This window comes from Misgurnus anguillicaudatus, chromosome 23 (assembly GCF_027580225.2).
Source record: "Misgurnus anguillicaudatus chromosome 23, ASM2758022v2, whole genome shotgun sequence".
NCBI classification, from domain to species: domain Eukaryota; kingdom Metazoa; phylum Chordata; class Actinopteri; order Cypriniformes; family Cobitidae; genus Misgurnus; species Misgurnus anguillicaudatus.
Window position 1 is genome coordinate 11,196,071 of NC_073359.2, and position 11,239 is coordinate 11,207,309.

General features: G+C 36.6%; 2 protein-coding genes across 3 annotated transcripts; both read right to left on the reverse strand.

Moving 5' to 3' along the window:
• Positions 1-306: 306 nt before the first annotated feature.
• On the reverse strand, positions 307-8,317 carry terf2ip (telomeric repeat binding factor 2, interacting protein). Of its 2 annotated transcripts, none has more exons than XM_073861619.1 (4): positions 8,202-8,317; positions 6,351-7,317; positions 3,624-3,751; positions 307-1,033 (listed from the first exon to the last, which is right to left on the reverse strand). In XM_073861619.1, exons 2-4 carry the CDS (start codon positions 7,303-7,305, stop codon positions 437-439), a joined length of 1,680 nt encoding a protein of 559 aa, XP_073717720.1. In that variant the 5' UTR covers positions 7,306-7,317; positions 8,202-8,317; the 3' UTR covers positions 307-436. The 2 variants fall into 2 exon arrangements, with proteins under 2 accessions (XP_073717720.1, XP_073717721.1); XM_073861620.1 differs by having other exon boundaries at positions 8,175-8,246.
• A 789-nt stretch (positions 8,318-9,106) lies between these two features.
• Positions 9,107-10,343, reverse strand: LOC129453146 (uncharacterized). The gene has a single exon (XM_073862149.1). It carries the CDS (start codon positions 10,307-10,309, stop codon positions 9,539-9,541), a length of 771 nt encoding a protein of 256 aa, XP_073718250.1. The 5' UTR covers positions 10,310-10,343; the 3' UTR covers positions 9,107-9,538.
• Between the last annotated feature and the right edge of the window lie 896 nt (positions 10,344-11,239).

The following is an 11,239-nucleotide window of genomic DNA, read 5'->3' on the forward strand; positions in this document are numbered from 1 at the left end:
CTGAATAATTGTAAATATAAGTTATTGTCAAATTGAATGCGTGTATGTGAAACAACACTGTTTAAAGGCGGGGTGCATGATCTCTGAAAGCTATTGTTGATATTTGAAATCACCTAAACAAACACCTACCCCAATAGAATCTGAACTTTCTTTAGATAGACCCGCCCCACACATACAGGCAACGATGTCGGTTAGTAGACATGCCCCTTACTGCTGATTGGCTACAAGTGTGTTTTAGTACTCTGTGTTTTAGTAATCATGCACCCCGCCTTTATATAACATCACAGTTAACACACTGACACAAACCCTGTTATAAAAATATTTTAATTTCTTATACAAAAGTAACTCAAAGCAATCCAATTCAAATATCTTCATGAACCAAAATTACACAAACTGAGAATGTACCCTTTCATAACAGCCCAAAACAAAACACCCATCAGTGAACATCAGCCCTTAGGAAGGTCCTCCTCATGGACACATCTTCCTCTCCATATTTCGTCTGAAGCTGTTCAAGTTCATATGGATCAGCTTGTAAGAGGATCTCATCATCCTGAGAGGTCCAGAGGGGTCCGTGTGTCTCAGAATCATGGCCCTCAACCAGATAAACCTGAGCTTTGACCAAATCACCATTGGCCATCAGCAGTGCCTTGGTGACCTCAACCAAGTCTTTCTTGGTTTCTCTCATCAAGTTCATAACGTGCTGTTTGATGTCTAGCAAGCTACCTGGAAGTGTTTCAGCTGGAGTCGGCTGGCTGAGGTCTTCTTCCTGTGTCTCTGATTCAAAGATGAATTCATGGGCTTTGGATGTGACAGGGACAGCTGTGCCGCTGGGTCCAGGACGTTCATCTTCAGGTTTCTGTGTTGACCCATTGCAAAGGTCTGGTGATGCACCCTGTTGGACGTCATTACGGTCCTCAGCTTGGTTTTCTGGTTCCTTTGCAACCACTGCAGGTGCAGCTGAACTTTCATGTTTGTCTGCGGGCTTCATTAAAGGTGCTTCACTTGGACCCTCATCCTCTTCACTTTCATTTTCTATCTGTAGAAATATAACAATTAAGGGTCATTACAGGCTTGTGCACAATTCAGAATATCAAAAGTGGCCTCCATTCAATTCATGAATTCGAATTTGAACTGAATTGACCCCACCTTACAGGAAGTTGAATTTAAATTGGAATGACAGGAAGTGGAATTAAATTCATGGCACTTCAAAAAAAATCTACATACACACAACAGAAAGAATCTCGCATACATTCAGTGTTAGAAAAGTTACTTTAGATATTAATTTGCTTACCCATAAGTTATCCATTATAAATGTGGTTTGTATTACTTTATTTTGATTACTTTATCAAGGCAAAGCGATTTCCTTTTAATTTGATTCATTCGTAGCTAATAGAATTACACATTTTACCTCAGTAATACAACTAAAGTTCAAGTTCCTTTATTTTGTACCCTTAGGTAAATTAGGTTTCAGTGGCAAGTTCACAGTTCCTCACACAGACAAATAAAAAAACAACAATAAAACAACACTAAAAGGAAATCATAAAAACAGTAACAAAGGAACAGCATAAAATATATCAATAAATAACAATTAAAAGTAAATAAAAAATAAAATAAAAACCCTTATTACGCCTTCAAATTAGTTAAAGTTGCGTAAATATTGTGCAAAAGTTGTGTGGTTTAAAAGAGCATACATTTATTTTTCTTGTCAAAAATGACAATCGCTTTGCTAGATAAGACCCTTATGCCTCGTTTGGGATCGTTTAGAGTCCCTTGAAACTCTGTTGAAAAAACTGTTAAGTGTTGAGTTAAGTATTAAATGTTGGGCTCTATTAAAGTCCATTAAAATGAGAAAAATCATGCAATGTTTTCCTCAAAAAACATAATTTCTCGACTGAACAAAGAAAGACATCAACATTTTGGATGACATGGTGGTAAGCAAATTATCTGGATTTTTCTTTTAAGAAAATGGAATATTCCTTTAATTATTTGTTATGTGACTAGAGTTTTTTTAATATTAATTGCTGGGGAAAAACATTTCCTGTTAATGTAATCTGTACAAGCAGTTCAAACTAATATAATTATAGAATATGTAATGCAATCATATCCATCAGATAACCACACATGAAAAAATGACACCAGCCCTGCAAGTACTTCAGACAACGCCTCCTCTGGACTATAAACTGTTCACAAATTTTTTAATTTTCTGATTTGTGTTTTATGTGTATTTTACATTGTGTCCTCCTGTAAAGCTGCTTTGTGACAGTGTAACTATGAAAATTGCTATACAATTAAATGTAAATTGAAACAACGGCATGAAACAGAAGTAGCAATTGTCTTCTTTTTCGTATTGTGACGTATATCCGAGCGATAAGGCTTCTAAAATAAAAAAAGTGTATGGTGGAACTTGATTTTGTCCATCCTTCTGAGAATATTTACGTTTATTCATTTAGCTGATGCTTTTATCCAAAACGACTTAAAATTGCTATACATGTACACGGTGTCGCACGCCTCTGGAGCAACTAGGATAAGTGTCTTGCTCAGGGACACAATGGTGTGTCACAGTGGATTCGAACCATGTTATTTATACACGGTGTATACAAATCACAACACGGAAATAGGAAAATGTTCACGTTATTTTGTCACTTATTGGGAGCAGTATGCTAGCTGGAGCCATTCACTTCCAGTCTTTGTGCTAAGCTAAGCTAAAGGGGGCTGCGTCAGACAGAGTTACAGCACGCACGGAGATGAGAAAGATATGTATGGACTTATCTTACTCTGGGGTATATGGTGAATAAGCTAAATTCCCAAAATCTGGGCGTGTTCCTTTAACAATAACCTTTATAAAAATAAGTCACATCAACACATCCAACGTTCTTGACAAGTCAGGTAGTAGAGGTTTGACTACTTCTAAAAAGTCAACGCTAATATGTGTCCGTTGAAAATTATTTCCCCCCGTTTCGAAGTTACTGTAACAAAAACGTTTACTGGATTACAGTTGCAAAACAATTTATTAAAAAAAAAATTCTGAAATGTGCATATCGCAATGGTTTGCAATGTCTAAATAAATTTTATACTTTAGGAGCCCTAAAGACTTCCCGGACAGGATTTAGATTAACCCAGGACTAGGCCCAGAACTATTGAAACTGACAACCTTTTGCGCTGCTAATATTTCATTAGCAGTGCAAAAGGTTGTGGATTTAATCCTAGGATACACACTGATAAAACATTTATCTAATATAGACGGTTTCAGCAGTAACAACATAAACACACGGCTTTCGTGGTCATCACGTAACTTCCGGTAAACTCTACGAGTAATAAATAACAACAAAGTCCTTTTAAAGTAATTTATTTATATAACAAGCAAAACAAACAACACGTAGATTATATAGGAACCCAAAACATTTGTTATTTTCGACGAGGTATTTGTTTAAGAGTTCAGTTTCAGCGACTAGTCAGACCATTTAACAAAAAGAAACCGGAAGTTCGGACGTATCGCGTCACCGCACGTGCGCCCGATGAAACGGTCTATAGCGTCTGTAGTAGTATAATAGTGTCTGCCAAATGCATAAACGTAAATGTAAAGAATGTGAAACAAGTATGTTGTTTATGTAATTTCCAGTTCTTATCCCATCAGAATCCTCAAATTCTTTAGCAGCTCTTGCAAGAATGCCAAGTTTCTGAGACATGGGTGTAGAGGTTTGGGAGGTTGATGGTCTGGCTTCAATGAAAGATGAGGAATGTCCATTTGATCCTAAAAAAAACAAAACAGAGATGATTAAATCAGGATTGAAAACATACTGTTTGTTCTTTCACACTAGACTGTGAATACACAATTCACTATCAAAACATTTAACATTTAGTACTGTCTTTGGATAAGATGGTATTGGCACCTGGATAGCGCTGCATGATATTTAGGGGAAATGCGATACCTTGCTTAAAGCAACACTATTAGGGCTGTGCGATTTAGGGAGAAAATCTAATTGCGCCTTTTCTGCCAAGAATTGCGATTGCGATTCGATTTGCGATTAAATTTTGTAGCAGATGCAATGCGCATCTGCCTCTTTATATCATTAGATCTTACTGATACTGCTTATGGGTCTGGTGATTTAACTGTATTCTTTTTTTTTTTGAAAATAAGGAAACAAAAACAAAGAAATTAAGAATATAATTAACACTTCTTATTGTATGAAATGTAAAATGATCTTTAGCTTGGACTAACACTGTAACAGTATTTAAATAAGTGGGTTCATTATAGCTGCAACTTTAACATCAATTTAAAATTTTTAAATGGGTGACTGAGTTTTACTGAAAAGATTTGAATGCATGTTTGTTTGTTTTTGTAAAAAACTCAACTTCATAACTATCAAAATATTAAAAAGCTACATTTGGGATTTTTAAAATGAATATAAAATCCAAATGCGTTCAATGTCATGTCATTTCATTCAAGTGACATTAGCAACCCAGTAAAATGATATTTTAGTTTGTTTTAAATAAGGAGCCAGGCTCAGTGGCGGTTCTACACGGAGGCCAAGGGTGGCCCGTGCCTCTGTAGACAAGTCCCTGGCCACCCCTGTGGCCACCCCGTGCTGACCAAATAAAAAAGTATACATTTATTTTGATTTTACACGCGAGCGCCAAAAGCGGAACTAATCCGACGCATAACGTTCTTAACGGGCAAATTAGAGCGGCGCACCCAACCACTGTAGCTGGCTGCGGGTGCTGGGTGCTGCTCAGCGAGTGTCTCAATTTGTTCCCAATTTCCCGATGTTGAGAATGTGTATCCAGGTTCGGTTATAATCTTTAAATATAATTTCTTGCCGTTTTTTTATGTGCCCATCTGGTAAAACACTGGCCCCTACTTGGCCCCCCTAGTGAAATTTGTCTAGAACCGCCACTGGCCAGGCTTGTAAGCATTGTTGGGCGTGTGTGTGTGTAAAACGCATCATCCGTTTTGAGAGACGCGGGCGTGAAGTCTTGCGATGCGGACTTGCGGAGACAGGCGTGAGTATTTAATAAGCATAGAGACACAAGTTTAAACACCTTGTCTGTTGTGGAAGACGCGCCCGAAAAGTCTTGCGATGCGGACTTGCGGAGACAGGCGGGAGTATTTAATAAGCATAGAGACACAGGCTGCGCGTGTGCTTCAAGTTTAAACACCTTGTCTGTTGTGGAAGACGCGCCTGAAAAGTCTTGCGATGCGGACTTGCGGAGACAGGCGGGAGTATTTAATAAGCATAGAGACACAGGCTGCGCGTGTGCGTCAAGTTTAAACACCTTGTCTGTTGTGGAAGACGCACGCGCAAAGTCTTGCAATAGGGAAACGGGCACGAGTATTTAACAAGCATTGAGAGACACAGGCTGCGCGCATGCTTTAAATTGAAACCCCTCATCAGTTTTACTTGCGCTCGCTCAATTGGTTAGACTGTCACAAAGCCTCTCTGCATATTTCTGAAATCGCATCATATCGCATCCTTTCGCGATTTGCTAATCGCAACGTTGCACATCGCGATTGCGGTTCGATTTCGATTAATCGCCCAGCCCTAAACACTATGTAGTTTCCATGTAAAAATGACTTACAGCTCCGGTGTGGTTGAAAATAAGACACTCTTCTGCAGGCAGGGGGAGGGGCGGGGCTGCGTTTCCTACCCTCCACTGCCACTTTCAGAGTGTGCTTGTAGCAGCTAGGAGGCTGCTCAGGTTGCAGCAACAGTACAATTTGTCCAGTTAAAAGTTGTCCTATCACTGAAATAATTTTAGAGACATTATTTAAAGGTAAAAAAACTACATAGTGTTGCTTTAATAAAGCACTGTACGGCATGAGATAACGGTATTACTTTAAGGTTTTAAAATCGATCTAAATTATATTCAAATATTTTATTTAACAAGATTTATGGGTCTTGGCAATCTCTCTGCGTCGACCTAAAACATTGACTATACATACGTTTTTAAAGTATTAACATCATTTATTGCAAACTATCGCAACATGAACGTTTGCTGCATTTGCCATATTTCGATTTACAGAGTATATCCATACACCTCTATGCATTAAAAAAGTCCAGATGTTTACTAGCTTATTTCTTTAGGGTAGCTTTTACTTAAAATTGATCTCTCTTTTAACTGACCTATGTTCTTATTTTGTGTGGTTTTATATTTGACTTGTTTTATGTATTGCTTGTATAATTGCTTGTTACTTTTCCCTTGTGCAGCGCTTTGAGATGCTACTTTAAAGGCGCTATAGAAAATAAAGTTTATTATTATATTATTATTACTACAGAGGTTTACTGATAGATGTTAGCGACTAAAGACATTTTGTGTCAATCAAACATCCAATAGATATTACTTAGCGTTACCATCTGGAATGTCTTGTCCATCACATTCACCATCTAATCTTCTTCTTTTGGGCGTTTCAGGACTTTCACTGTTTTGCTGAGGTTGCGTTTGTTCTTCTTCATCTATTATTTCCTGTTCTTGTATCTCATGGCAAGACTCCTGCTGTCCAGCATCATTCGAGCTATGCATAGGTTCCTCAGCAACTTCAGCAACATGTGGAGGTGAACTTGCTCTCTCAGGAGAAGGCTGAGGGTTTGGACACAAGCTGTTCTCCGTGGCGATTTGTGTATCGGCTGCATCCGAGACAAAAGCCTTCCGAGGTGACTTTTGAGGAGAATCTGCCTTGGATGAGGTTTGAGGTACATTTTCCTTACTCAATGAACTGTCTATAAACGAAAGGGCTTTTCTTTTGGAGGCCACCCCTGAAGATTTCTCTGGGGTTTTATCTATACTCTTATGCTGAAGGTGCTTTAGAAAGCGATTCTTCATGGACTGCCAGGTGTGAGAGGTGACGTGTTGCCTCTCCATTTCCCTCCAAACCCGATTGCCTTTCGCTTCACTGCGGCGTTTTTCCATAAACTTCAGTATGGCAGCATCATCTTCATGCGAGTAAACCATCCGTCCATTTCCCTGGTGTCGGGAAGCCCTACTTTTCTGGACTGAAGGCACAACACTGACGGTGTATCCATTCATATCTAACAGCTGGTTCTGCTCTACACAATCTGTAATGTATTGAATAGAGATGTAGGTTTGTCCAGTGTTTGTCGTGACAGTATTTGCAGCCTTGGGGTCAAGTAGTAAAATAGCACCAGGCTCTTGGTTGCGACACATATGACCACCGGCTTTTACCAGCAATGGGTGGATTAGTTTTTTGGCGTCACCAGGTCTTAAGAAGAATCGCATTGGTTGTCCGCTGGGGTCCAGGAATAAGACAGGGGATACGTCAGAGACATCCTCCTTTACTGTCTTTGACATGTTAAAAATGATCTGGAGAGAAACGTTGAAGTTCATTACTTCATTTTAAGTTAAATTACATGTCTTTTTCATGTTTTGCATATTTTATTTATCAACTTTTACAAGTTAAATTATCAGTAAACTGAAATTTTATATTGTATTCCATATTTGTTTCTGAATGATATTCCAGAAAGGTTAAACCTTAATCTTTTGTAAAGAGATGTGTAAAAATAATCTTAAATATTTATGTTTAGTGTATTAAAATGTTTTGTTACGTTGAAACGTTTCTTTGTATTTGTTTGTAAATGTGAGGTCCAAACTTCAAAACACCAGGGGCCCGTACCATGAAAATGGTTAAACAAACTCAGGGTTACAGGATTAGTTTCAGGTTGACAAAACCAAGCCAATGTGCAAATGTTGGTAAAAGCTATTTTCATGGTACCCAAAACCCAGGATTTGCACAAACTAATCCTAAACAAAGCTGGCTAACCAACTAAACCAGCTTCATGGTATAGGCCCCAGTTAGTTTCTTGCATTAACTTGAACTGTCGAGACGAGCATTATCGAACAATGAAAATAAATATGTTTAAACAAATTAAAAAACAATCGTTATTCCTAGCTAATAATATTATTTATATTTACTGTTTAAGCCTTGTATGCAGACGACATGTTTATATACGATATTATGTTGGCTTGAGATAAAACGATGAATGCAGAGTTTAAAGCGTCTAAAATAAAATACACAACGAATGTCAACTCTGAAACTAACGTTACAGCAGTAAAATTTCAATAAACTTTTGAGTCTCTTGCACTGCTCTTTAAAAACAAAAAACAAATATTTTTGCAAACAATATGAACTACGTGAGAGTGAGTACAAACACACAACTTACTGAGAAAACAAAGCTTATAAAAAGTACCTCTTATGTTATGATTCGGGAGCACGACGTGTGTGAAATGTGAATAACAGACCAAACGAAACAGGCGGGTGAAAATATTTCAAAATAAAAGACACGGATGCAGCGGGGTCTTTTTTACATTAGCCAGTGGATGAGAGGAAAAAAGAACATGGAAATGCATACATACATTAATACATTTAACAGCTTTCTTTTTTATCACATTATAAATAGATTTTAGGTATTGCTTAATTTCTAATAACAACATTTGGAATAATGTTTTATAATCACCATAAACTTTGCCAAGTAACAAATTAACCAAATAATATTCCGTATGTAATGACATGTCGTAAGAGAAAAAAACAAATTAAAGATTTTAAAAACAAAGTTGAAAGCTGGGCAAAATATTAGCTCTAACAAAGAGCACAAATCGTGTAGCGTTTGTCAAAGCCGATACTTTGGCCGTTTTGTTGCAGATCGAGGCAAACTTTGATTTTGAAAGTAACTTCCGGGAGAAGAGAAAGTAAAGTTTTTATTATTATTATTATTATTATTATTATTATTATTATTATTATTATTATTATTATTATTATTATTATATAATAATCATCAAATATTATTGTTGTTGTTATAAATATTTTCTCTGCTGCCATTATTTCCAAACATTTTATGCCACCAAACATGTTAATAATGTTATATGTTATAAGTATAAGAAGATGATACTTAAATATTTTTAAATACATGTTTATCTTTCCCAGTACTTTTTGCAGTGAAGTAATAGTGGGTTAAGCAAAGACTATTGTATATTTAGTGTTGCACACAGCAGGCTTTCAAAAAAAAGTACGAAAGAAATGGGGGGCCTGTGCCCCAGTAGAGCTTTATGTCTAGCAACACCCTTGGTTGGTAACCTATCTCTCTGCAGTTTAATTACACAAAATGTATGATAAATTGAAACAAAACATACAGTCCTGTGCAGATTAAAGAACAAAACAAGTCACTATTGCTTTTCAGCATTTAAACATCTTTAAAAACATAATTTATTAACATGTATAAATGCTTAACAGCCTGTCAGGTTGAATTTCACAACAAAACTTCCTACATTTTGCGGTTTTACATTTTACAGTTGTATGCACTACTGTAAGTGGCCTAAAATACATTGAATCAATTTTGGATTTTTATGATATTTCTCTTCATGATAAAATAATTAATAGACTTAATGTACCACCAAAAAGACAGAAACACCGTAGTAAGTATTATGTACGTTTAAACATTTGTAATTAATGATTAAAGGATACAAAGAGATAAAACTATAGGATGGCAATGGGGATCTATTGTTATAAATGTGCACTTTTCAAGAAAACTTAAAGTATGGTACACCTACACCATCCCTTCTTTTGAGGGACGTTCTCTGAAAGTTCTAGTTCAGGTGTGTTAATAACTTCATCTATCTGGATTTTGGTGTCAATGGTTGGTGCAGCAGGAGGCGCTTCCATGTCAACAGAAACATCTTCGATTACTGGTGGAAGAATGGCTGGAGAAACCACAGGAACATTTGTAGTGTCAGGTCTGAAATCGCTGGATGATATTGGAGAAATGGGCTGCACAAGACTTTGAAACTGGGCTTGATGATAATAGCCTGTTTCACACAGAAATTCATCTAAATCCATCCTGCTGATGATCATGAGCAGGCCTTTGGAAATCCGGTAAGTGGCGTCTGGATCATACTCTGATTGGTCATTGTGCTGAGTGACATAAACTATTTTAATCCAATCATTATTATGTAGGCTTATAATGATCCGGTCTGTGTTGCTGTCATCATTGTGTGTGGAGTTGTCTTCCGAGACATATGTAGGAAGTTGATTAGCACCTCTTAAATTAAGATTGCCAACCACGTAGTATGGGATATTTACTTCTGGTAGAAGTTTTTTACCACGTCTATTAGATCTGTTCTGATAATGGTGAAAACCATAATCTCCCTGGGCTGGGTCACATTTAGAGTAAATTTCATTATTGTTTTCAAAAGAAATGCACTCGTTGGCAAACCAGTGCAAGAGTTTCAGTCCATGTCTGGGCCAAGGACGACCAAACCCAGAGTCTTTCAGATGGGCTAATTCATTTAATGTTTCCACCATGGTCTTTTACCTTAGGAGGATAGATGAATATCAAATTATTATTTATTATTAATAATGTGGAAGAACACAAAGGATTGTATACACTTGACAGCATAAGAGTAAACTGTGCATTCATACCATCTGTTCTTTCTATTCTCTCTCTTTTATTATTATTATTATAAAAGTTGTACAATCTGTGTTCATTTTTTATTTCATGTTTTGAACTCATTTTGATCTACCCAGCAAAAACAGAATGTTACCATTACGTTAGTTTTTGGTTATCTTGGGTTATTTTTGGAACCATATAATAACGTTATGGGAACCAAAAATTAACGTTAGGGAAATGTTCTGGGAACCAAAAATTATTAGCTGGGTAGCTATATCAAATTTCATACCTTTATTTAATTTATTTACAGACACTGCCTAATAGTCTATTTACACAGCGAGCACAGTATTACGACCAGTGTTGAGGGTAACGTGCATTACATAATAATATTACTTTTCAGAAGAAACAAATAAAGTAACACATAACTTTTTAAATGTACACGTTAATATTTAAGTTACTTTTTCAAAAAAGTAATGCAAGTTTTTTAGTTTTTTTAATTTGATTAAAAAAAAAATATGTACTGAATTAAGCTAAATATAGTCACATTATGCACTCTATGCGTACACGTGTGGGAACAGTTTGAGTCAAAAACTGAGATAGGAGGCCAGAGCTCGACACTTTTTGTGATGAAATATGCGATTTCATGTAAACAACACCTGCAAGGCCTGAAAGAGATCAAGCCTCAGCCAAGAAAAAGTAATGCAAAAGTAACTTAAAAGTAATGTAAGCATTACTTTCCAAGAAAAGTAACTAAGTAACGCAATTAGTTACTTTTTTTGGGAGTAACTTAATATTGTAATGCATTACTTTTAAAAGTAACTTTCCCCAACACTGATTACGACTAT

Coding starts and splice junctions, on each gene's coding strand:
- terf2ip (XM_073861619.1), bottom strand. CDS start 7,305: ATGTCAAAGACAGTAAAGGAGGATGTCTCTGACGTATCCCCTGTCTTA. Junction 3,752..6,350: donor TGGACAAGACATTCCAGATG/GTAACGCTAAGT, acceptor TGTTTTTTTTAG/GATCAAATGGACATTCCTCA. Junction 1,034..3,623: donor TTGAGGATTCTGATGGGATA/AGAACTGGAAAT, acceptor TTTCTACAGATA/GAAAATGAAAGTGAAGAGGA.
- LOC129453146 (XM_073862149.1), bottom strand. CDS start 10,309: ATGGTGGAAACATTAAATGAATTAGCCCATCTGAAAGACTCTGGGTTT.